Source organism: Malurus melanocephalus, unplaced genomic scaffold (genome assembly GCF_030028575.1).
Source record: "Malurus melanocephalus ecotype Western Australia unplaced genomic scaffold, MMel_1.1 scaffold_730, whole genome shotgun sequence".
Classification (NCBI taxonomy): domain Eukaryota; kingdom Metazoa; phylum Chordata; class Aves; order Passeriformes; family Maluridae; genus Malurus; species Malurus melanocephalus.
The window spans coordinates 85,665-108,748 of record NW_026623962.1 but is presented as its reverse complement, the minus strand read 5'-3'; the positions used below and the strand labels follow the sequence as shown (position 1 = coordinate 108,748).

Here is a 23,084-nt window from a genome sequence, read left to right as displayed (position 1 = left end):
AACTTCCTCTCCACCAATGTTTAGTTTCTCTGTATTTACTGCTCACCTATTCTTGCCTTTTCTAGGACCAAGCTACATTATTTCTTTGTATTACATAATATCAAAGCCTTCTTGTCACATGACCATTTTGGGGGAAAAAGAAGGGAAGTTGGTGCTGCCCAAGGCCAAAGGAATGTGCTTCTGTTCTCTTTGCTGCTCAAACCCGAAGATACTCTGCAAACACTCTGCTAAAAACCAGCAGAGAGCCAATGGAGATGTTTCCATTTGGATTTGGAGCACACAGGGGCATTTTTCAGAGGGTGGCCAATCACTGCCAACTCTGTGCCCATTTCAGCCTYRGRAAGGGCTGGAATTGCACMCTTTGGAAGATGGAACTCAAACTGYTGATGAACAAKGCCAGTTTGGAGCAGRGCAGGGSGAGAGGTGCAGGGGATCTGCAGTSAGGRASGTGTGAGGTGCCACAGGAGGTGGGGAGGATGAAGATCCAGGTTGGTGCATTGGGTAAAGCGGGGCTGGCTCTAAGGCTGCAGAAACCCCATCACAATCCTTTGAAACACCAYGACATCAGGGCTGGGAAAAGGTCTCTGTGGCAGCCTGGGCTCCTCAGGAAAGGTCTGCCTGAAGAACTGCACAAAAATCTACAGCTGCTGTCCCACCCTCACCCAACCTCTTCTCCTCTGGTCTGACTCTTTGCTGAAAGAAATGCACTTTCTATTGACTTCCTAGACACTGACACTTCCAGTTTCTGTGACTRTTTCTGTCCCAGTACACAGGCCTGAAGGCAAAGGTGGAAAAAAAGGCTTTGGCTAAAGGCTGSTGCAGAGTCAGCTTGATCTGAACACTAACAGGTGCCTGGCAGCCACTAACAAAAAGGATATTGCAGAAACAAATTCTTTTCACATGTGTTCCTAATAAGAAAAATGCCTATAAAAGACAAAACCAAGTTATTTGTTCCTTATAGTGAAGACKAGGACTAAGAGATCCTGGAAGGGGTCCTGAAARCATCCATGACATCTAATGGAAGGATKAAGGGGGCTCAATCCTTGGTGCTATGGCCCAGCTGACACGGTGGTCATTGGTTAAAGGCTGGAARGTTGGACTTGATGATCTTTTCCAACCTAAATGATTCTGGGRTTTTGTGAAGGGTGGGATAATTTGRGGAACAATCAAAATGGAAGCAGAAGTGAGCCTTGAGGAACTGATGGCCACAAGCCTGCTGACATTTTCAGTATCACAACAGTTGACTGATGATGTGTCAAATCACATCACTGACCAAAAGCAATCACTGGGCTGATTCCTTCCTCTATCAATACTTTTGTGATTTATTTAAGCTTGAGAACATGGCTGTGGCACATCCTCAGCTGCCACAGAACATCTTCTGAAGGGCCTCTGGTGACCGTGTTATAACCAAAGGCACAGATGATGATTTGCTTTGCACTCGAGCTCCAACTGCCTTGTTACACTTCAGAACAGCTTCAGCCCCACAAAGCTGACATCCCTTTGTGACAAGCAGAAACCACGAYGTGAACTGGACTTTCCTGACCCCTCTGAGAGGCTCTGCACTTCCATGGAGCTCCCCATGGCACCTGGTGAGCCAGGAACTGGGGCAAAATGCTGCTCCTGAGCACTGAATGATGGCTCGTCCCTGTCAAACTGCCTTCCCTCTCCTCCAGTGACCCCAACGTGCACAAATGTCAGTGGGAACAGCCTGGTTCAGTGTGAGCTGCACGAGGGAGGCACGAGACAGGAAACCCTGAGGGCCAGAACTAAGAATGATGCTCTTCAGACCTGAGGAATCACCATCTTCCCAGCAACACTGGGAATATGCCCCATCTTTTCAGCATCTGACACTGACACAGAGTCAGATCTTGAGGTACAACCCAGTCCATTACAAAAGGACCACTTGATGCACCCCAAAATCAGACACTCCTTATTCACATTTCGTTTTCCATCATCTCTGTTTTGCAGAATGATTTWCTCTAATCACAACCAGAGAGAAATCTCAGTGATTCAATCCCACACACACGTCAGTGGTACCCAGTGTCCCTGCAAGCACCACCCAGGGACGTGGATGCAATTCAACCAGCATTGTTTACAGCAAAAACCGTAAAACTTCAGTAATTTCAAATGGAACAGTTTCACCAACTTTCATGTTCTCTASATACATCAACTAACCTTATATGAAAAAATCACAAATTTTACAAATCTATTGCACACAGACAAATATCTGCATTAAAACGGGATAAATAAACAAAAACAACAGTGACAGAAAATGAAAGAGACAAAAGCCAAGACAACAATAAATCCTTTTACACGGCRTGAATGGGAGCATTTTATCCATGTGAATGGAATCCATGCTTTGGATAATGCACCATTATCAATGTGATTTACTAGGACAAGATCAGTGATCTAACGGATGGGATGTTCCAGTGGGATTCTAGCAAAACCATGGATGTCAGGTTAGAAAATGGATGATATGTGTGGGGATTTTATATTTTTAAGCAGGAAAGTCATCCAAGCAGGTCCTACCTTCCACTGCCCTTTTGAAGAACACTTTGCAGCTGCCACACGTCAGGACACCGTAGTGGCAGCCGGAGGCCTCGTCGGAGCACACCAGGCAGAGCTTGGGAGGTGGTCCCGTGGTYGCTGAGGTTGTGGATGGAGAAGAGCTTACATCTGACCTCATTCCAGGGCTGAAACAGAGCAGAAAAATACCTTGAGTTGAGATCCATGGGACAGAGGTGAACACAGCACTCGTACCTGGAATGACTCGTCCCCACCCTCTGGAGGGACAGCTCTGCACACAGAGTGCCCCAGAAACAGTTAAACAAAGACTTCTGTAAAATCCAAGTAAAGCTGTATGGATTTTTCATGGCCTATTTGGCTGGATCAAGATTCCTTCCCTTACACATTTCTGAAGCCAAGTTTCTTGCACAATTATCCCAGCCTTTCAAACTGCCTCTTCAAACACGTTCTTACTCCATATTGTTTCCATTACTGCCGCATTCCCGGCACTCTGCACAAGGGCTCCCCTTCCAGCACCACCACCGTGTTTCCTACTGGGATACTGTTAGGCAAGAAAACTGTGCAAACTGGGCCACATGCTAACAAACATTCACAGCAACAAGTGAGCATTTCACCCCAGCAGTTTGGGGAAAGAGTGAGAAATATTCCYCATTTCAGGATCTGGATGTAAAATCCAAGCCTGGCCACAAACGGAGCACTGGTTTGTTAAAAAAAGAAATCGCTGTGAGAACAACAAACAATCCATCATAATCACCTTGGAGCTGCTCCTAATCCTCAGGGCTGACCCAGCAGTGCTGGCCCCGAGCTCAGGGGCTGATCTCACTGAGCCACAGCCCCACGCAAGGCACTGCCCCACAGCCCTGGAAAGGCCCAGCTTGCTGAGTTTATCACCTCTACATGCAGAATTTCATTCCATGGAGGCTGCCAGAGACTGGAGAAGCTGTCCAGGAGGGCATGGAGACATCCCAAACTCACCRGGACAYGYTCCTGTGTCACCTGCTGCAGGTGATCCTGCCTTGGCAGGGCTTGGACTGGRTSATCTCCAGAGGTCCCTTCCAACCCCAACCATCCTGTGATTTCCAACTAAGTTATAAACTCCTAAAATATGATTTCTATACCGTCTGCTTCACTGAAACTGATTTTCACAGAAAATCCTGTTCACCAGGGTTCCAGCCATTCTCCAGATGAAGCTAGAAAAATGACACTTTTATTTAAGACTTTGGTGCCTTTCCTTGGAAAYGCTCCAGACCATCCACGTTCCCTGATGTGGGCTTAACATTCATATGTGGGATGGCTTTTGCATGGAAAATTCCTTTTCCTCTCCTCAAGGAAGTCTGACCAGATTTGGTCACACATTTCAAAAACACACAGTTCTAACACGCTCACGCAAACCTTAAAATTCCATCCCAAATTAAAACATTCCAGCACCTGGGAGCTCTGCTTTTGAACAGCCCCATATGTCCCATCCCCAGAGAGCACCTGAGAAATGGCCCATCCAGAGATTCAAAGGACTTTGCCACTGTGTTTGTTCTTTCCTATGGGGACTGAGGCAATAAAAAGACAAGGAGCAGCAATCCTCCCACTCAAATASAGAGGGATCAAAGTCAAACCAGAATAAACGTGTCAATGAAGTTCTCACTTGGACAAAAATGGAACCAGAAGGCAAAGAAAAGCAAAAATTGCTCATGTTGGGGGRAAATATGAGACAGCACAGGCAGGCAAAGACCTAGGGATGTGCAGAACCCCTAAAAGCAGTGTCTGAGCTGGGGAGGAGCTGAGCTGTGCCTCGGAGCAGAGAGGGCTGAGCAGAAAACACTGGACAGGAACACAGCAAGAGCTCCAACATGCTGGAATAGCAGTGGAAGAGGAGAGGAGAGTAAGAGCAGAACAAGGCTGGTGCAAAGCAATCAGCAGGAAAGGCTGGCAGCAGGAATGGGGGAGAATGAGTCAAACTTGAGGAAAAAGGGGAAGAAAATGGCCCCTTTTTTTTCCCAAAGGGAAGAATGCTTCTTTGCAGAACTTGGAATAGAACTCCAATCTGTCACATCGCTCCTCTGCGTTCAGAAATATCTGAGGAATGCTGTACCACGTCTCCTCCGTGACTGTGCACGGGGCTGCAGCCCCCTCAGCGTGTCTGTCAGCTGCAGCTCACCCATGGTGTGGCTTTGCTGCCTTTTCCAACTCATTTGCCTTCTTTTAAAAGAGCAGTGAGCTTTAATAAACCCTTCTGGTTGCACAACSCAGCCCTCAGCATCCAAGAGCCATGGCCGAGTGTAACTCAAGCCAGTTCCATCTATTTGATGTCGGTACAAACACACATCTTTAATTACAGCCTCCTCCTGATTTCCAGCAGCTCGCCTGCCTTCCTCAAGTGCACGGCGCTCTAGGAACAGCATTGTGCTGGGGGATGGAGGGGTTCTGCAGGGTTCCTCTCCTCCAGCAAGGAGGATTCAGAAATGGCTGAAAATCAGGGCTCTGCAGGAACAGAGATTCTTAAAACACGTTCTTACTGCAGGCTGAGGAAGCTCAGGGGTCACATCTCCTGCTCTGCTGGCCCTGCACAAGTCTGCTGGTCCATGGAGATTTCAGAGCCCAGACACAGCCTCAGGCTTGAGAGCCATCCTTGGTTCTTTGCTCTCTCACAGCTTTCCTGACATATCAYCAATAATTTTGACCTCAAAGCTTTGCTTCCTTTCATGTGATACGTGTATGACTTTATTCTTTTGTTTGGATTTYTTTGCTTGTCTGCCCAGCTTACAGATACATTTGGAAAAAGAAATGAAATTGTTTCTCGGCTTTGGAGTGTCATGTGAAAAAGAACCAATTAAAAACCCCAATGCTCACCTCAAACCAAACAATGCCCTTTCTACAAAAATAAATCAATGGCCAGCCAAGAGCTACTCAAAGATGCCTTATTTTCTCTAAAGGTTTAGGCCCAGTAGCTCCTTTTCTAAGACTAAATATTTCAGATTAAACACTGAAGTACAGGCTGGGAGTTATGAGTTTAAATAAGGAATATATAACTTGAGAACTTCACTTCATTAAAATTAYTAAAACCAGAAAAAGATGGAAACATCTTTCTATGTATAGTTTTGAAGACATAATTTAGATACAAAAATAAAGGCTCTTTATACCTCTCAAATTTCTGACAAAAGCATTTTTAAGGAAACATTCATCAGCTGTCAGGGAAACCATGACAGTGCCAAACATATTCCACTGAAACTTTTCAATCACCTTTAATTTTTAAACAGGGCTCATTTTCTGTACCAGCACCACAGAAAATGTAATATGAGAAAGAAAACAGATGATATGACTTAGAAAACTAAAAATAAATGATTACATTGATTAATAAAGCAGTAGCCAGCAATCCAATCCGGGCTSCTGGCATATCTTCCCAGGCTGGCTGTATCAGATAAGGGCAATATTTACTAACTGTGTGGAGAGCTGCCAGACTCTGTACAACACCACCAGGAGGATTGCAGGGCAGCAGGGCTCCTGCAAGAGCCACAGCTAACCAGGCTGATATTTCATAGAAATCTCTCACCTATAAAGTTTTCCGCAGTAAAAGGCAAATGATCACTTCCTAAGGAAGAGGCAAGGCAGGGAAATTACACTGAGATAATATATAATAATAGAACACCTTTCAGTATTTACAGAAATTGTTTGAAACTTGACAAAACCCTAATAAACTATGTGTCTTATCCAGATTTTTAAAAAAAGGCAAGCAGCATAGACGAGAGGAAAAAACCTCCCAATTTTCTGAGTTCCTAATCTGTAAAAACTTTGATTAAACGGGAAGCAAGGTATTGTTATGGGGTACTAAACGTAGTACAATCCCATGTATTTTCCAGAAACTATTCATATACAATCTGATTTATTTGTATAGATGTATTTATCGTTTCCGTTTTTCCCCTGGAACACATGGGGGTGAAATGGGAAGCCTTAATGAAGGGGGAAAATGGAAATGTTTAAGGACGATGCAGCCCCGGTACCGAGCTCTGCAGAAATCAAACTGTTTAAGCAAAGCCATTTCAGTGTTAATCATTCACCAGAGACTTCAACCCTGGCTCAAGGGTCACCCTGCACCACAGSCGGGTGTGGTAATGGCTCTGCAGAGGTTTCCTGTCTTGGGGTCCTTGCAGGGGGATGGTGACAGTCCTGGACAGCAGGGACACACACAGGGACCTCTGGTCCTGCACAGCCCTGGGCATGGAGAAGGGATTCACTCTGGGAAGAAATCACCCCCCATTGCAAGAACATCTGCTTGTCTCACTTCTTTTTCTCTKGACTGTGAAGAACAGAAAACCTCCCCAACACACAGAGCACCATATGCTGAGCCTACAAACACTGTAATACAATTGAAAAAAATCTACCACCTTCCTGTTAACTTTGWATTATTAAACGAAAATCACAAAAGTACTGAACTTTCAAGAGTAGGTTTAGATTGGATWTTAGGTAGAAATYCTYCCSTGGGAGGGTGRGGAGGCCCTGGCACAGGGATGGGATCAGATGGGCTTTAGGGTCCTTTCCAACCCAAACCAATCCATGATTCTCTGATCCTATGAAAAACAACTCTTATGAGACAATGACCACACTTACAGAAACCAAAATTACTGGTCACTTCCAGCCTACAACCTGCACCTCTTTTTACTAGTGCATGAAAGCTTGGGATGGTCAGCCTGGATCACATTTTAAACTGAGCCTGGCCTGAGCAGAGTTCTGGTGAAGGGTAAAATCTTTTAAAAATGTGAATTAAATTAGCACCAGCAGCAAGTTGCAGACACGCAGTGAGAAGAGAACTTGGTTACAGCTGAAAGATTTGCTGCATTTAGGAAAAAGAGCTGTGAGCTGCAGCACAGGAGCAGCAGCAGCTCATGAAATCTGTGGGYTGCCAGTCAAAAAGGAGCCATCAGCTTAGCAATCATCACCTCTAACACACAAAAAACTGCCTTGAAGTTCAGGAAAATGTGAAATGGTTTTTTCAGCCATACGGACAACCAAAATATTCCYTGGTGCTGTTATAAATGACCAACCCAGAACACAAGGGCACACCTGTAAGAAAATGCTGTTTGTGCCCAAGCACCAACTCCAGGGAAAGTAATGGATGCAGCATATTCAGGGTGGGAGAAAAGCTCACAATTTGACTCTATTTCTTTGGACTAGAGTTTTGATAGAACTATTCATTTTGGTCCTACTTCTAATGTCTCAAACCTCTGAGTTCACTCCTGATACACCCAGACCCCAAAGCACAGCCCACCACACGTCCTGGTGCTGCAGCACAACTGAACCAACTACTGGGAATGTACTCCTAAAAGCAGCTTACTAACTGGTGTAATGGTATGGYCAAACGAAGAGTAAAGAAACCACTTTCAATGTCATTGCCATCTGGGCCTCCTCCTTATCTTCCAGCAATGAGAACAATGTAAACACGAGGCTGTGGACACCGACTGATTACATTTTTTGAATTGTTTATTTATTTCTTCATTAACTAGAGAAACTATTAATTATTTTTATACCCTCTTAKGCAGGGAAGTAGTTTTCAGTTCAAGCAGGAAAAGATTTTAAACCAAGGCTGTTGACACTAGACTTGTCATGACTATTAAAGCAGAAGTGTGTTTGCCAATTGGAAATAATTCCAGAAAGACTTTTTGCTGAAATCCCGAACCACTGGTTTCCTCTGTCTCTTGAAATGCTCTCACTTCATTTTGAAGAAACTGAAATTTGGTAGGAACCCAGGTTTTCCTGCCGGGCTGCCTGAMCTGTGCAGACACAGAGCCTGAGCTGGGTGTGCTGGAGGGGACACAGTGACTGCCAGAGGCACAAACCACATGGGGACCGACCCCAAGCCAAGGTGTCCTGGGGAGCTGACTGCTCACAAAGCCACAAATCCACCCTCCATATAACTTCCTTACAGACCCACCTATTCTTCAGTTCTCTAACCTATTTTCTGTTTAAAATGGAGACCAGGAGTGCTGGTGGTGGTGGAGAGCATGTTCTCAGTGATGCCATAACCAATCAAAATCTACTTTGGAGTATTTAACAAAAGCTTGTGAATAAAAGCCCCCAGCATTTCTGCTTTCCAGCTGCTCTGAGAGCCAGGATGATTAACATGGTTTCCTTTATCACATGCCCAGATAAACACTGTATTAAAAMAACCCCGATAAGCCAGGAAATCAGATTTTGAACTAACGGTCTCATTTTGTGCAACATGTCTATGACACGGCCAAGATAATGCCACCCTGAGGAATATGTCACTCCAGAAGGCCACAGCAACATTTCCTTCATTGTCACAGGCAAAAACTGGCAGCAGAGAAACTCCTGGTGTGCAGAGGGGCAGGAACCATCCCCCCTCCTGCCCCCAGAAATGCTATTGCCAGGGGCTCTAACTCACAGTAAAAATTTAAAATCTGACACATACTAAAGCAGCGAAGTCTCGGAATCACCCTCCACGTGCAGAACACACATTTCACCATCCCTTCATACAACCAAAGCCAGCTGCAGAATCTGTGGGTTTGTACAGTCAAACAAGTACTGCTGGCAAGTACCAACAGCATGGGAACAGAACAGGAATTTGCTGAGATTCCCAACACGGAGCAAACCCAGTGGGTGACAGCGCCAGCTCACCACGGCCACTGGCACTTCATGATTTCTATTCTGAACCCTGCAGAGGAGCATCACACCGGGTGATTCCGAGCTCTCTGGCAGCTCCAGAGGCCCTGGCACCACGGGCAGCCCTGGTTSTGCTGTGAAATGGTGCCCAATCCCATCCTGGCATCACCGGGAGCGACGCCGGAGCAGCGCACACCGAGCGGGGCTCCCCTGGATCCTCTCCASAACCTAAAGGTTTCAAGGGCACAGGCAAAGCTTTCTTGGAATGGAGAAATGGTAATTGATGTTGCAGCTGCAACCTCAGCCAGAGCTCTTGGGATTTCAAATGTACTACAGACCTAAAGCATTTATGGCCAGAATACGATAATTAAATTATATGTTCTAAACTTTTATATTTATTACAGTGCTCCAGTAAAGCAGCCAAAAAGTCGTACCTTCAAGGTTAGAATTCATTTCTATATGAATCAATTTAGGCACACTTTTCCAAAGCTTTGTGTTGCTTTTTTAGTTTCATTGTGGACCCTTGCTTCCTCAAATAAAGAGGCAGCAAAAAAAAAAAAAAAAAAAGCCAGACAGAGGCCAGTACATTTATACTTGAATACAAACTTTACATAAAAATATGGAATCAGATTATCCTGGTCCATAGGAATTGTTTATGCTTTGCTAGATGACAAAACAGCCATTTGATGTACATTGGTGTATTTACAGGCTGTGCATCATCTCTAAACTGCCTTGCACGGCCTTGATCTCGTGGACACATCGAAGGCACTTCGAAGGTCCAGGGGGACCTTGTGGCTCTGCACAACTCCCTGACAGGAGGGGACAGCCAGGGGGATTTGGGATCTGATCCCAGGGAACAGGGACAGGAGGAGAGGGAACGGCCTCAGGCTGGGCTGGGGAGGGGCGGGGGGACATCAGCAGGAATTTCCCCATGGAAAGGGGGATCAGGATTGGCAGGGGCTGCCCAGGGAGGTTTGGAGTGCCCATCCCTGGAGATGTCCAAGGAATTCCTGGAGGTGGCACTGAGTGCTCTGGGCTGGAGACAGCGTGGGGATCAGGCATGGCTTGGACTCGATGGGCTCCAAAATCTTTTCCAGCCTCAATGATTCTGGGATTCTGTTTGAGATCTCAGCAGCCTCAGAAGTACTTTACCTATGTGACTGTCTTGGAAGCAGGTTTTTATTTTCTGAACCTTGCAAACTAAACAAGAGCCAAGACATGGCCCAAAAATGTGTTGTTTTAACACTGACCCTTTAACACACCAATTCCATGGGCCAGCACTCAGAATTCAACAGCARCAGAACTGCACTGAGACATTCTGCAGCGATCACAAGAGATCCATGAGCTCAGAGCAGCCACAGCATTTTGGCTCTTCCTACACAGTCAGCATATATGGGATCTGACCCCTTATTCCAGCACACATTATGTTGTACCAGAGGAAACGAACTTAAAATATTAAACAGGACTTGTTCCATTAATGACCTCAGCGTGAGCTGTGTCCAGCGCTCCTGTCAATCACAGGACTGTGTGCAGGCTGCCAAAATGATGCTGCTAGGAAAGGAGAGACATCTGGAAAGCTGATTCCAATGTATATCAAAAAGTATTAATGATACAGAAAGAAAGGCAGTAAAAGATTAAACTGAACTGCAACAGAATCATAGAATGGTTTGGATTGGAAGGCATCGTTAAGAACCCCTGCCATGGCAGGGACACCTTCCACTGTCCCAGGGGGCTCCAAACCCTGTCCAGCCTGGCCTTGGGCACTGCCAGGGATCCAGGGACATCACAGCTGCTCTGGGCACCCTCTGCCAGGGCTCCCCACCCTCAGTACCCCATCCATCCCTGCCCTCTGGCAATGGAGAGCCATTCCCCGTGTCCTGTCACCCCTTGTCCCTCTCTGCTCTCTTGGAGCCCCTTTGGATACTGGAAGGGGTTCAAAGGTTCCTTGGAGTCATCTCTCCAGGCTGAAAAGCTCAAAGCTGCAGTACAGTCCTTCCATAGTCAAATAATCATCAACCTATAAATAAATTTAGACTTGTAATTAAAAAGTTAATTTCTCCTATTCTAAAAAAACACAATAAAATCAAGACTCCCTGCTGCCAGTGGAAGATCTAACAGTGCTCTGGACCTGGAGGTGTCTCAGTCTGGACACACAGGTTTATTTACCAGTTTGTGCTTTCAGCAGCACTGCGGAGCTGATTCCTGCTTTACAACAACAAAAATCAGCAGAAATATAAAGAAAGAAACTAAAATATAACTCAAACACAAATAAAAGAGTAGAAATAAAACCTTAACTCTGAGCASRAAGAAGARGAGAAGGGAAAGATGAAGAGAGAGCAAGAGAAGMAGAAAGGAATATTTCTTCCTTCATTCCTTCTCCAGCCCTTCCAGGAAGTTTTGTTCAGAGGGGAACTGATCCTGAGGCTGCTGAGTCCCTGGGGACACAAACCCCATTTCCCCATTTCCCTGCCCGTCCCTGCACCGTGTGCCCTCCCCCAGCACGGCTCTGCCAGGGGCAGCACACATTCACACGTGCAGCACTTCACTATGGAATATTAACCAACACTTTACTATGGAATATTAACCAACGTGTTGCACCCTGGGCTCTGCTTCAGTGCAAATCCATGGAGAAGAGGGACGGGGAGCTGTGCCAACTTTAGGTTTTGGCCTCAGTCCATTTGGTGCAGGTCCAGGATGACTTGGTTGACTGTTGAGTCATCGGTTGGTTCAATTGACATTATTTTACATTTGACTGGTTATTGTTCTTTAAACTTTGAACAGGAGTCCAGAAGCTCAAAAAACACCAGCGGACCAAAAAGAAAGGGGCTAAAACAGAGTTTAAACAAGGTATGGAAGCAAGAAAAATACTCTCCTTAAATGACATTTGCTCCTAGCAGAAACTGCAAAAAAATAAAAGTTTACCTCGTGGTTTAAAATGTCTGTTATTCCCAATATCTGCAGGAAGGAGAAGCAAACCTTTCCCCCCCAAATAAATCAACCAGTGAATGAGAACTATGTTTTTAACAGTAACATGTTTCTGAAATTCTGGATGGACAATGGCACACTGAGCATTTTCTTCAGCCAACGCTCAACCTACAACTGAAAAGGGAAAGATTTAATSCCCAGAAGTTACTGGTTCAGTACTGAAGACACAATTCTGTTAGGGAGAACAGACGCCCATAAACTGGACTCATTTGTTTGCACATGGATGGGACATGAAATGAACTTGTTATACAGATAATTTGCATTCACCAACAGGAATTTGTTGAACTGAGGGTTCATTCCATTTGTTTTCAAGTTGTTTACTCCACTGCGTTTCTAGTCCAATTTCAGGTATGTTTTCAGTAGGTTTTGATCCCCTGAGAATGGAAATTCAGTGTTATATCCATTTATTTTCATCAGCAGCTAAAGAAACGAGCCGAGGAGGAGCTTTAATGAGAAGTGCAGCGGGAAGGGAGACTGGGCTTTGCCAGGATGGAATCAGCCTTCCTGACGGCTTCCAAGAGCATGAAAAACAAACAAAAACCAATCAAAACATCATATCCTGGGTACTTTGCAGGAAGACAAAAATACTTGTGATGATTTGGAGATGTTAGTCACAAGGATGACGACTGCGAGCGGCTGTCAGCGCCACGGGCCCGAGCTGAGGTGCAGCGCCAACTCGTGTGGATTATGTTCCTCATTTAGTCATAAGGACTAACGTCACTTAAAGGGTAAAGATTCTTTTTTACCATCTTAGAGAGGGAACAGGAATTCTTGCAGGAATGACAAGGAGCAAATTGAAAATTCCTGGTGATTTAAAAATGAGAGAGCTGCTGACGGACGAGGATGTGATGGCTCAGGGTCCTGAGGGAGAGGCTGAGGCCTTGCCCCAAACCTACCAAAAGCTTTTCTTTCCTGTTTTACRTTTAGTTTTTGGTGCATTTTCTCTTTCACATCCAGATCTGTGTATCTACCTGACAGAACTGAGCAAATCTATCTAAAAAAGCATTTCCCAAACTCTTACAAGCCTTTTTACCCATTCAGAACACAATTTACACCCTTCAGAACACAATTTCACTTCATTTTGACTGGTCTCTGACACAGTGGATGCAMAGAGCAAATATGAAACCACTCTTCCCCACGTGAACAGGAAGAAAAGCTCGTTGTAAGTTTGTTTAGTGACACAAAACCAGCCACAGAAACTTGTGTAATATTCTCAGAAAACCAAGCAAGGAGTAGCACCCCAGACCTGTATGACGTGTGTATTGTATGTAATTTCCATGGCACTTTTAAGTCAACTTTATTGAATTATCCAGTAGAGTGCTGTAATTACTTTTGTCAACACTGTTAAGCAATTACAGATACAATTTCTGCTATAACATGCACACACAGTAGGTTATTACCTGCTTTTATTTCCACTTGGCAGCCCTGTCACACACACACTCCAGACTATAAAGATGTTTCACCACATCCCTCCTGCTGCCCAYGCCCGGCCTTTACARGCATTTCTCATCTTGGGGGTTTGASCTCCTTTGTGGTTYGCTTTYCCCCCTCATGATACTTTTAGCTTTTGCCTTTTTTCTCTCTCCTGTGTTTCTGATATTATTTTCCCCCCTTTGCTGTGTGCTCTCCCCTCCCTGTMAGCTGAAGGAAGCTCTATTCCTTCCTCGCTGACCCTCACACCGTTTCCTGGCCACATTGTTCATCTCTKCCTCTTTGTGTATTTTCTCTTCCTGAGCAGCACTGGGAACCCCTCCCAATTAAAGTCCATCTGTAAACTTCATTAATGGGCTGTTTACTCTCTCACACAGCCACCACGACAGGGACAGACAGACAGACAGACCCCAAATCCTGCTCACCATCCCTCCCCTAACAGAGCAACTCCTTGTCCTTGGGGCTGAACTCAGTGCAAGCTTCCAACGGTGGGTATCCCAACATTCTTTCTGAAAACTTTCCTGCTGGAAAACTCTTTTCCTGAATTAGAACAGGTCACAACAGCTCAGATCAAGCATTCTAACTATGGTCATTAGTCAAGACTTAATGGAGTGTATATTGCATTCACAGCTGCAACAAGTTTTGAAGTCATCTCAAGACTGTTCCAGTGAGAGAGTTCTGTAGTATTCCTTACAGAAAAATTCCTGGATGTTTACTACTGAAATACGGGAAAGGCAGGATTCACCACGTGCTGGGGTTGGAAGGTGAGCTCACTCTACTCAGCACCTGAAGAAAACAGTGTTTAATTCCATTTCTAGGACTATGTATTAGTCCCTAAATCCTTATCTCCTTACATATGCATGATTACACAGGAGTGAGAGAACAGGCATAGCATCAGCTTCCCATACTATTGATGGAATCAAACAATTTAAAAACACAAAAAATTGCTTTTTGAGCTGCAGCTAGGAAGGGTTTCAAAGCTCTGGGCACCTGAATAGAGCATATCAGAGACAAAAATCTGACACAGCTAAAGATGAAGGATAGGGTGGGAAAAAAACTGAAGTTTATCTGCCAATTCCTTCAACCTGTCAGATGATTAGTCAATCCAACAATCCTACCATATAAAAATACTAACATAAAGCAAAGGAGGAAARAAAGATCCATTTCAATCAGATATTACTGAGAAGACCTCACTGGGGTACAACTTCATTTACYTCAGTCTCAGCTTAATAATCAGCTTTTTCAGCAGCAAGTACCACAGAAACAAACCAAAGCAGCATCAAAACTCACAGGGTGCAGACCCCATACAGGTGCAATCACACACACTGAACGAGCTTTTAACTGCAAATAGCAGGAGATGCTGACATTCACAAAGCCTTACATTTTCCAACAAAAACCACATGGAGGTTCTTTTATCTAAAACACAACATCCTGGTTTAAACAAGCATTTCTGTATTGCTTCAACAGCACAGTAACTTGAACTGCTGCAGCATCTCACAGAGACACTGATCCAATAATGGGATGAGGTTCCCTCAGACAAAAGCTTTTCTACCTTTGTAAAGATTCCCTCCGATGTGTGGGGCTTCAGAGAAATTAACCCCAAATCCAAACATCTTTAGGAAGCAGGAAAATGGTTAATCTTTCCTTATTTTTAACAGTGGTTCAGAGTGAAGCAACGCTGAGACTCCTGACACATCAGCACAAGAGCAGAGGGCTGGGACCAGCCAGGCTCCTCCAGGTTCTGAACAGCCCCTGTAAGGCACAACTACCCCAGGAGTATCCTGAAAGTAAATAAATATGTGTACAATCAWGGCCTCGCTGTATTTCCAGGCTGCACTGAATTCTGACGGATGATGTCTTAACTGCTCTTCTGTCACTTACATGTTCTGTCTGAGAAACATTAAACAAAGGTCACGCTGACAAACACGCAACAGGAACAAACCCAACTCTGATTGCACACTTAACTCTTTGTGTGGGGAGAGCTCTGCTTAAACCTGTGGATAAAGCTGTGTTTGGAAAGGGATTCGCCTGGCACACGTTTGGGGCTGTGTGTGCAGGGCTGCCAGCGGGTGTTGGACAGGAACTGATGGGCTGGCCCTTCCCTGGAGAGATCTCGGTTCTAACTGAGCCATCCCCTGCCCTTCCCTGGAGAGGAGATCTCGGTTCTAACTAAGCCATCCCACTGCCCTTCCCTGGAGAGGAGATCTCAGTTTTAACTGAGCCATCCCACTGTCCCTCCTGGGAGAAAATGAGCTCTGGATTTATAGAGCCATCCCACTGCCCCTCCTGGGAGAAAAGGAGCTGCGGGTTTATGGAGCCATCCCACTGCTTTCCCAAAAGAAAAGGAGCTCTGGATTCTTATTGAGCCATCCTACTGCCCCTCCCGGGAGAAAATGAACTCTCAGTTTTTACGGAGCTATCCCACTGTCCCTCCTGGGAGAAAAGGAGCTCTGTATTCTTATGGAGCCATCCCACTGCTTTCCCAGGAGAAGAAGAGCTCTTGGTTTTTATGGAATCATCCTCCCACCACACATGGGGCTCTTCCTTGCCTGGGGAAGCTTCCACCATCCAATCTACTCGTGGCAATGCAACAAAGGATCTGGCTGAGAGACAAACCAGGTTAAAAGCTAAGGCAATATCTGGATCACACAGGATGGACACAGTCACATTTCAGTGTCTCAAATGAGCAATCTTTAAAGTATGAGACTACTACCAAATAAATCACCACCAAGGAAATGAAAAATAACTAAGAACTARCACATCCTAAGAATAAAATATTTTTWAAAATATATTTAGGGTCAATTTTGCTCCCCAAATTTATTTAATCTCATTTCAGGAACCAAAAGAGGTACTCATTTTAGAAGCATCACCACAATGAATGCTCACCTGAGAGCAATGGCAAGAAACAACAAAACGAAAAGACCAACACAAGCCTGTTTCACCTCCCCACTGCCTCATRGAGAAAACTGAACTATGGATAATTATGCTCTTAAATTTGAGTCCTCAGCACACCTGAATTCAGATGAGATTAACCGAGGCCTGAATATAAATTCCTCTCAAATTGACAGGAAGGAATGTCTTAAGTTTTGTATTTTCTTATTTGTGACACTGAACACGTCAMCATTATCCACAGCTTTTCCTACCTGTAACACAGACCTTCCTCCCACCCCTGCACTGGATATGGAGCCCAGGAAGAAAAACCCAGCAAGCACCAGGAGAGAAATACAATAATTGGTAATATGACAAGAACAGACCCACCAACTTCCATTATTTCTGCTACTCCTTGGTATTTTGGACGCTGCGGTGCTTCAAAAAGCTCAGAAAAGTCACAGCTTAACCCCTTTTTCACKGAAATAATCCATAAGGAAATAGCAGATGGAGGCAAAGGGCTGCAGCTGCTCACCTCAGTTGGTGCTGGAGATAAGCAGGCTGGCCCTTCCCAAGGAGACAATGATAAGTGTTTTCCTGGATTGCTTATTCTTGCAATTTTAATCACCAATCCTCCAGCATCTGGCACTTCTCCTTCAGCTTCACTTAAAGGCTGACAATTATGAGAATCTGTCTTTTCTCAGAAAATCTGTTCTGGGCTGAGAAATGCGTGTGCAGAAGAGCTGAAGAACAAAGCAGCACTTCTGATTTCAACCAGGGAGRGAAAATGGGCTTAAACTGCTCCACGAAGAAAAGAAAAGGAAAACATTATTCCTTCCAGCTCRTGGATTCTTCAGCCTGGGATAATGTATGAGAGGTTTGGAAGGAGCTGCTCAGGGAGGTTTGGAGTCTCCACCCCTTGGATTCCATGGGCTGGGAAGTCTTTTCCAACCTCAGTGATTCCAGAATTCTGTGACCTGCACAATACTTTCTCAAAGACTTCAAAAGCTCCCTTCCAGTTTGCCCAAGCCTGGTATCTGTGGAGTGCATTCCTTAATTTTAATATTTAAGCCAGGAAAGCAACTGAATTGGAGGGAAAAAAATGTATTTTTTTTTGTATTTAAAAGCAAAGGAAATCACCAACTAAATTTCACGATTAGGCTGAGCCTCAAACCACGACCTGGTGGTATTTTTAAGCTTTATAAGAGAAACTTGAAATATTTTATACACTCTGATGAAGGAAGGAACAAATTCCATGGCTCAGTGGGTGAGAAATCCCCACTCCATGCTGGAGCCCTGAGCTGCAGGGGTTCAGGACCAGCCCTGAGTGGAGCTCCTGTGGAGCACAGTGTGGCTGTGTTCACCTGCACACACTCTAAATGTACAGCAGGTATTTTCCAGACATTCAATGTGCTCATCACAACCCTAACTGCAGCCATGGATGAGCTTTCCTCCCCSCAAAGCTCCCCAAACACACAATAAACCCACGGTTACTGYTCTGCTGCTGCAGCACCAGCCTCTTCCTTACCCCAGCAAGAGCCACCTGAGAGCGCTGCAAAGTCACAAATAACCCAGGTCATTCCCTCCAGACTCACTTTTTCTGCTCTGACATTTTTTAATAACACCAGCAAGTAAAAAACAGTTTTATAAATATCACAKGGGCTGTCATTTACAGAAAGCAAGGCCTTGAGAAGATGAGAGAAACCACCAAGCAATCTCAATGTGATTGTGGGGACGGAAAATGGACTTGATAGGCTTTAAAGTGTTCAAATGGAAAATTAATAATGAAGAAAACAATTCAAAATACTCAAAACGAGTTCCCACTAAATATTATTGCTTTCAAAACCAGCATTTAAATTTAATCCTGAATTACAATATGAAAAGAAAGTTTTCACRCACTTTTTTTAAGGCAAGCTCCCCCACACCCTTGCTGTGTAAAATAAGCATTTTAGTTGACACTTAYTGGAGGCAGCTGGAAAAGAAGGTGGCTCCTATCATCAGCCTTCACTCTACTGAAAACCTCCGCTGTTTTGATTCCCCAAGATGCAGAATACTGGATCTCTCCTTAGACTTTCTCCAGCCTCTCAAGAAGCTCAGAAGACTCCTCCTATATTTATATCCAAACTCTCCCCCTCAGCACCACACCACAAGCGAGGGTGACTGCAGGTGTGCAGAGGCAAAACCAGCCCAGAAGTTGCCAGAAATGCACCTGCTATTGCAAAACAGCWTTACGTGGGCAAAGGCAACAGTTCAGAGGAAGAGATCAAATGAAGCTGGAAATAGGGTTCTGCAGAATAAGTAAATTAACCCCAAGAGCACCTGTGCTGCTGTTTCAATCCCATTGCCAGGGCACCCTCGGATTTCTTTCTGAACTCAGACCAGAGGCCAAGAGGAGAGATGGTATCTAACACTGCTGGGCAAGAAACAATTATAAAGTTCCCCATAAAAGCAGATTCACTCTAACACCCAGTGATAATTCCTTGGTACRTGGAACACTGGGTGAAAGGATGCTATCAAAATCACAGAATTGGTTAAATGGGAGAAGATCTCCAAGATCATTGAGCCAAAGCTGTGCCCCGTCCCCATCTTGTCCCCAGCCCCGAGCACTCAGTGCCACCTCCAGAGATGGGCACCCCAAACCTCCCTGGGCAGCCCCTGCCAAACCTGCCCAGGCTGAAGAACCCACGAGCCAGAAGGAATAATAAACACATTGTGTGGGTGCCCCTGAAAAAATCCTCCTCTGGTTAAAGAAGGGAGCCAGCCATGAGCCTCAACTCCTGTGCTGAGGCTTTCCCAGCAGAAGGATTCTGCTTTGGAGTTTGTTAGCATGTTTCGAGGGGAGAAGGCAAGGGATGCAGGAAAGGAAGCAAATTTCCTGGCAGATCTTTAGTATAATTACACCAGCAAAAAGATCAATTACAGGCATGCATTCAGTCTAATTATTCTCCAGCCTACAGCACAGACATTTTTAACTCCACATCATAGAAATTTGATTGCTCAAATATTGGAAGAAAACTAATCAGAGTGGTGCAAAATGCCATTTTACTGTGGCCAGGTGTGTCCCAGGGTGCTCCAGGTAATGTTCTGAGTTGCCTTTGCCACCATGGAGTACAAAACATGCAGGAAACACCCCTGTGAGAGGGGATTTTCCAAGCAGAGGGAGCTCAGCCTCAGGGACACAGCTCATGGTCAGCACTGGCCTCGAGGGCTCTGTGTACCCCAACACCTCCCTCGGGACAGGACAGCTGCCACAAACAATACAGGCCTCAGCCCGGGAGAGAAAATCAATGCTGAACCCCCACAAACAAAAGCAGAAAAAAAAAGAAGATGAATTTCAAGCCCGGCCACTTCCCAGCCCAGCACAGGCACAACGGTTTCTTGAAGGCTTCTATGCAAACTCAAMMGCTTCCTCYCAAATTGCCTGAGCCCCAATATCTRAGGAGCTCTTYCCTTAATTTTAATATTTASAGCAGRAAAGCAATTTAATTGGAGGAAAAAAAAGTTTTATTTTTTTTGTATTTGAAAGGAAAGGAAATGACCAAGCAAACAGGCATTCTTGTGGGGCTGAAAGCAAGTCCTGAGCTGCAGGCTGCCAGGGCCAGCTGGCCAGCAGCCCATGTACAGTACGTGTTTACTTGTTGTCTAAGCACTGATAACTCCAGAGTGCATCCATGAATCCAAAAATGAACCAAGTTTTCTGTTCAGAGAGGAAGGAAGAACAAAGCAGACAACGATAAAAATATTGACTGCTGATGGTTACTACAGTCACTTCTGAATAGATACAGTGATTAAAAAATCCTGTGTCAAATTAAAACTCCTACGCATCAAATGGGCAAGAGTATTTAGATATAAGCAGGAACTGTATTATTATAGAGAAATAATGCTGCTATGGACATGCCCCCATGCAAATCTCCAGCTTTCAGGATTCTGTGCTCCTCCAGCAAGGACAAGCACACAGCTCGTGCAAACCTGAAGCAAACACACAGCACAGACGTTTGTTTCCTTCCAAGAGCTCTCAGGTATCCAAGTTTAACGTGGTGATTCGAGAGAAAAGCCCCACTGATGGGGGCTGGCAAATATCCCAAAAACTGGAAGGTGAGTTCCATCCTGTACACAGAATAGTGACACAGCACCTTCACCACACACACATTTGGGTGTCACAGTCCTGGTGCTGTGGCACCAGCACCCTCATCCTGGCACGCAGGGCCAAACAAACTGCACAAAGCCACGGCAGGCTCCAGGCAACCCTGCCAGCACAGGGACACTGGGCTGAGCCACCCGAACGGTGCTGTGGGTGCAGGGAGAGGGTGCCTGATTCTTCATTGGATGCAGGGGACAGGGAGAGGGTGCCTGGTCCTTCATTGGGACAGGGAGAGGGTGCCTGGTCCTTCATTGGGACAGGGAGAGGGTGCCTGGTCCTTCATTGGGACAGGGAGAGGGTGCCTGGTCCTTCCTTGGGACAGGRAGAGGGTGCCTGGTCCTTCCTTGGGACAGGGAGAGGGTGCCTGGTCCTTCATTGGGACAGGGAGAGGGTGCCCTGGTCCTTCATTGGGACTGGGAGAGGGTGCTTGATTCTTCATTGGGTGCAGGGGGCAGGGAGAAGGTGCCTGGTCCTTCACTGGGTGCAGAGAGAAGGTGCTGGATCCATCACAGGGTGCAGGAGACAGCAGAAGGTGCCTCCCCTGGGTGCACAAGGTGTTTGATCCATCCCTGGGTGCAGAAGGTGCCTGGTCCATCCCTGGGTGCAGAAGGTGTCTCTCCTCGCTGCAGGAGCAGAGGTGCAGCCAGGCTGGATTTGCAGGCACACGTGATGCCCCAGCCCGTGCTAATCCCGCTCTGTGATTCCAGCAGCACAGGCTGCAGCAGAGCTGATAAGGAGCTGGCAGGTGATAGTGGCTGAGAGCTCCTCTGCCTTTACACGGACAGTTAAAAACCCCGGGGTTTGTTAAGAAAAAGACTCGATCCTCGACCATCTCTCACAACCAGACACTCTAATCTTGTCCCACAGGCTGGGGCTGACCAACAGCCTTCAAACCCATGACTCAAAGTGTTTGTCTTACATTTGCATGTCTGCCCTGAGACAAAATTGGCACATTACTTCTTTAAAAACATTAAACATCAAATACAGACCTTCTATATGTGCCTTCTAATCTATGTCAATACAAATTCACAATGGAAAATTTAAAATTTACTTGCATATATAGTGATATAATCTCAGCTGGTGATAGAAGAGAAAAAAGCATCATTAGGATGAAGAAGTTTTCATYGGCCAAAAGGCTTCACCAAGGGAATGCCAACACACCTGTCCTGGCAAAGGCAAACCCAGACACTGCTTATTTATCAAAGGCAATTGCACAATCCYGACCGACTGGCCTGAAAACTGAAATTTGGACTGGCAAAAGGTTACTCAGGAGACAAAAGCTGCTTTCCTTTCTGACGTGGGCCTGGGGAAAGGCTTTAAACTGACAGAGGGAAGGGTTAGATGGGATTYTGGGTGAGGTCCTGGCAMAGTAACTGGARTGCTRYRAAATTMTAATCAARTATTTGACTCCAATATTTGAGATGAGGTATGGTAACAGAGCCCCTTTCCAACCAGCAGCAGCGTGGTGATCCTTCAAAGGCTTTAATAAAGGCAGGAGACAACTGAGATACCTGCAGAAAGAGGAAAGTAATGATGCTCTGCAGTTTATCCACAAACAGAAAACAACAGGTTTGGTTTGAAGGGTCCAAAGAAGTGCTCAGGCCAARAGACAGAGCTGTGAGAAGGAGCATCTCAGCGAGTCCAGGGCAATGAGAAGGTCGGAAGAGCTCTTCCTTAAGAAACTGTTCCAGCGTGCAGTCACAGAGCTCTGCTCTTCCATTTCTGTGAACAAACTGTGGCATCTCACAGCAAGGACATCACTGCCCAAAGACTGACTGAAACCAAAAATATATTGCTTTTGCAGTTATCTGAAAGGCCTGCTTGACTGAGCTCAGAAATAAGAGCAAAGCAAAGTGCCCCGGAGGGGAGCAGCAGCCAGGGAGGATGGAGCCATTAGCTGCCACCAGCCTGGTCTCACTCCTGGGCATGAAAAGGTCTCCAAAATCCAGGCTGGAGCAGGCAGCAATTCTCATTTTAACACAGCATCTCCCAGTGCAGTGCCTCATCGTCAGCTTGTTTGTATTACTGCTAATTCTCCCATGTTGTGCCAGGCTAAGTCCCAGCAATTAATGCTCTGCAGTATCTGCACCATGACTTTCTATTGGAAAGAATTAGAAAACCCCTYCGGGCAGAAATCCGCAAAGGATTCCCAACACCATTCCCTGCCTCGGCACCGAGAACAGCTTTATTCACTAAAACTACAATTCTGGGAAAACGCTTGGAGATTCATCATCATCCTGGGAACTGTGCACAGTAACACAATGTACTGCACACACGGGGAGGGAATGAGGAGGGAGCAGCTCCCTGCACCCACCCTGGAGCTGCCCCACACTCTGCCCCCAGCCCCAAACACACCAAAACCAGAGCTGGCTCCTTCCCAAAGCACCAACTGCTCACCTTGAAACCCCTCGAATTTAATMCACCTTCCAAACGAGGAGTCTGAACAACAGCACACTGTCAACACAGCAACAACAAACATAATCACCTGCTCTGGGAAAAAGCGATTAGAGATACGAGAGCACCG

General features: G+C 45.6%; 1 protein-coding gene across 1 annotated transcript in view; it reads right to left on the bottom strand.

The window, feature by feature from the left end:
* NR3C1 (nuclear receptor subfamily 3 group C member 1) overlaps window positions 1-23,084 on the bottom strand; it is a 58,379-nt gene that overhangs the window by 18,986 nt on the left and 16,309 nt on the right. The window contains exon 3 of the mRNA XM_057384654.1: window positions 2,530-2,693. Within this exon, the coding sequence (XP_057240637.1) occupies window positions 2,530-2,693 (164 nt within the window). The remainder of the gene's footprint in view (window positions 1-2,529; window positions 2,694-23,084) is intronic.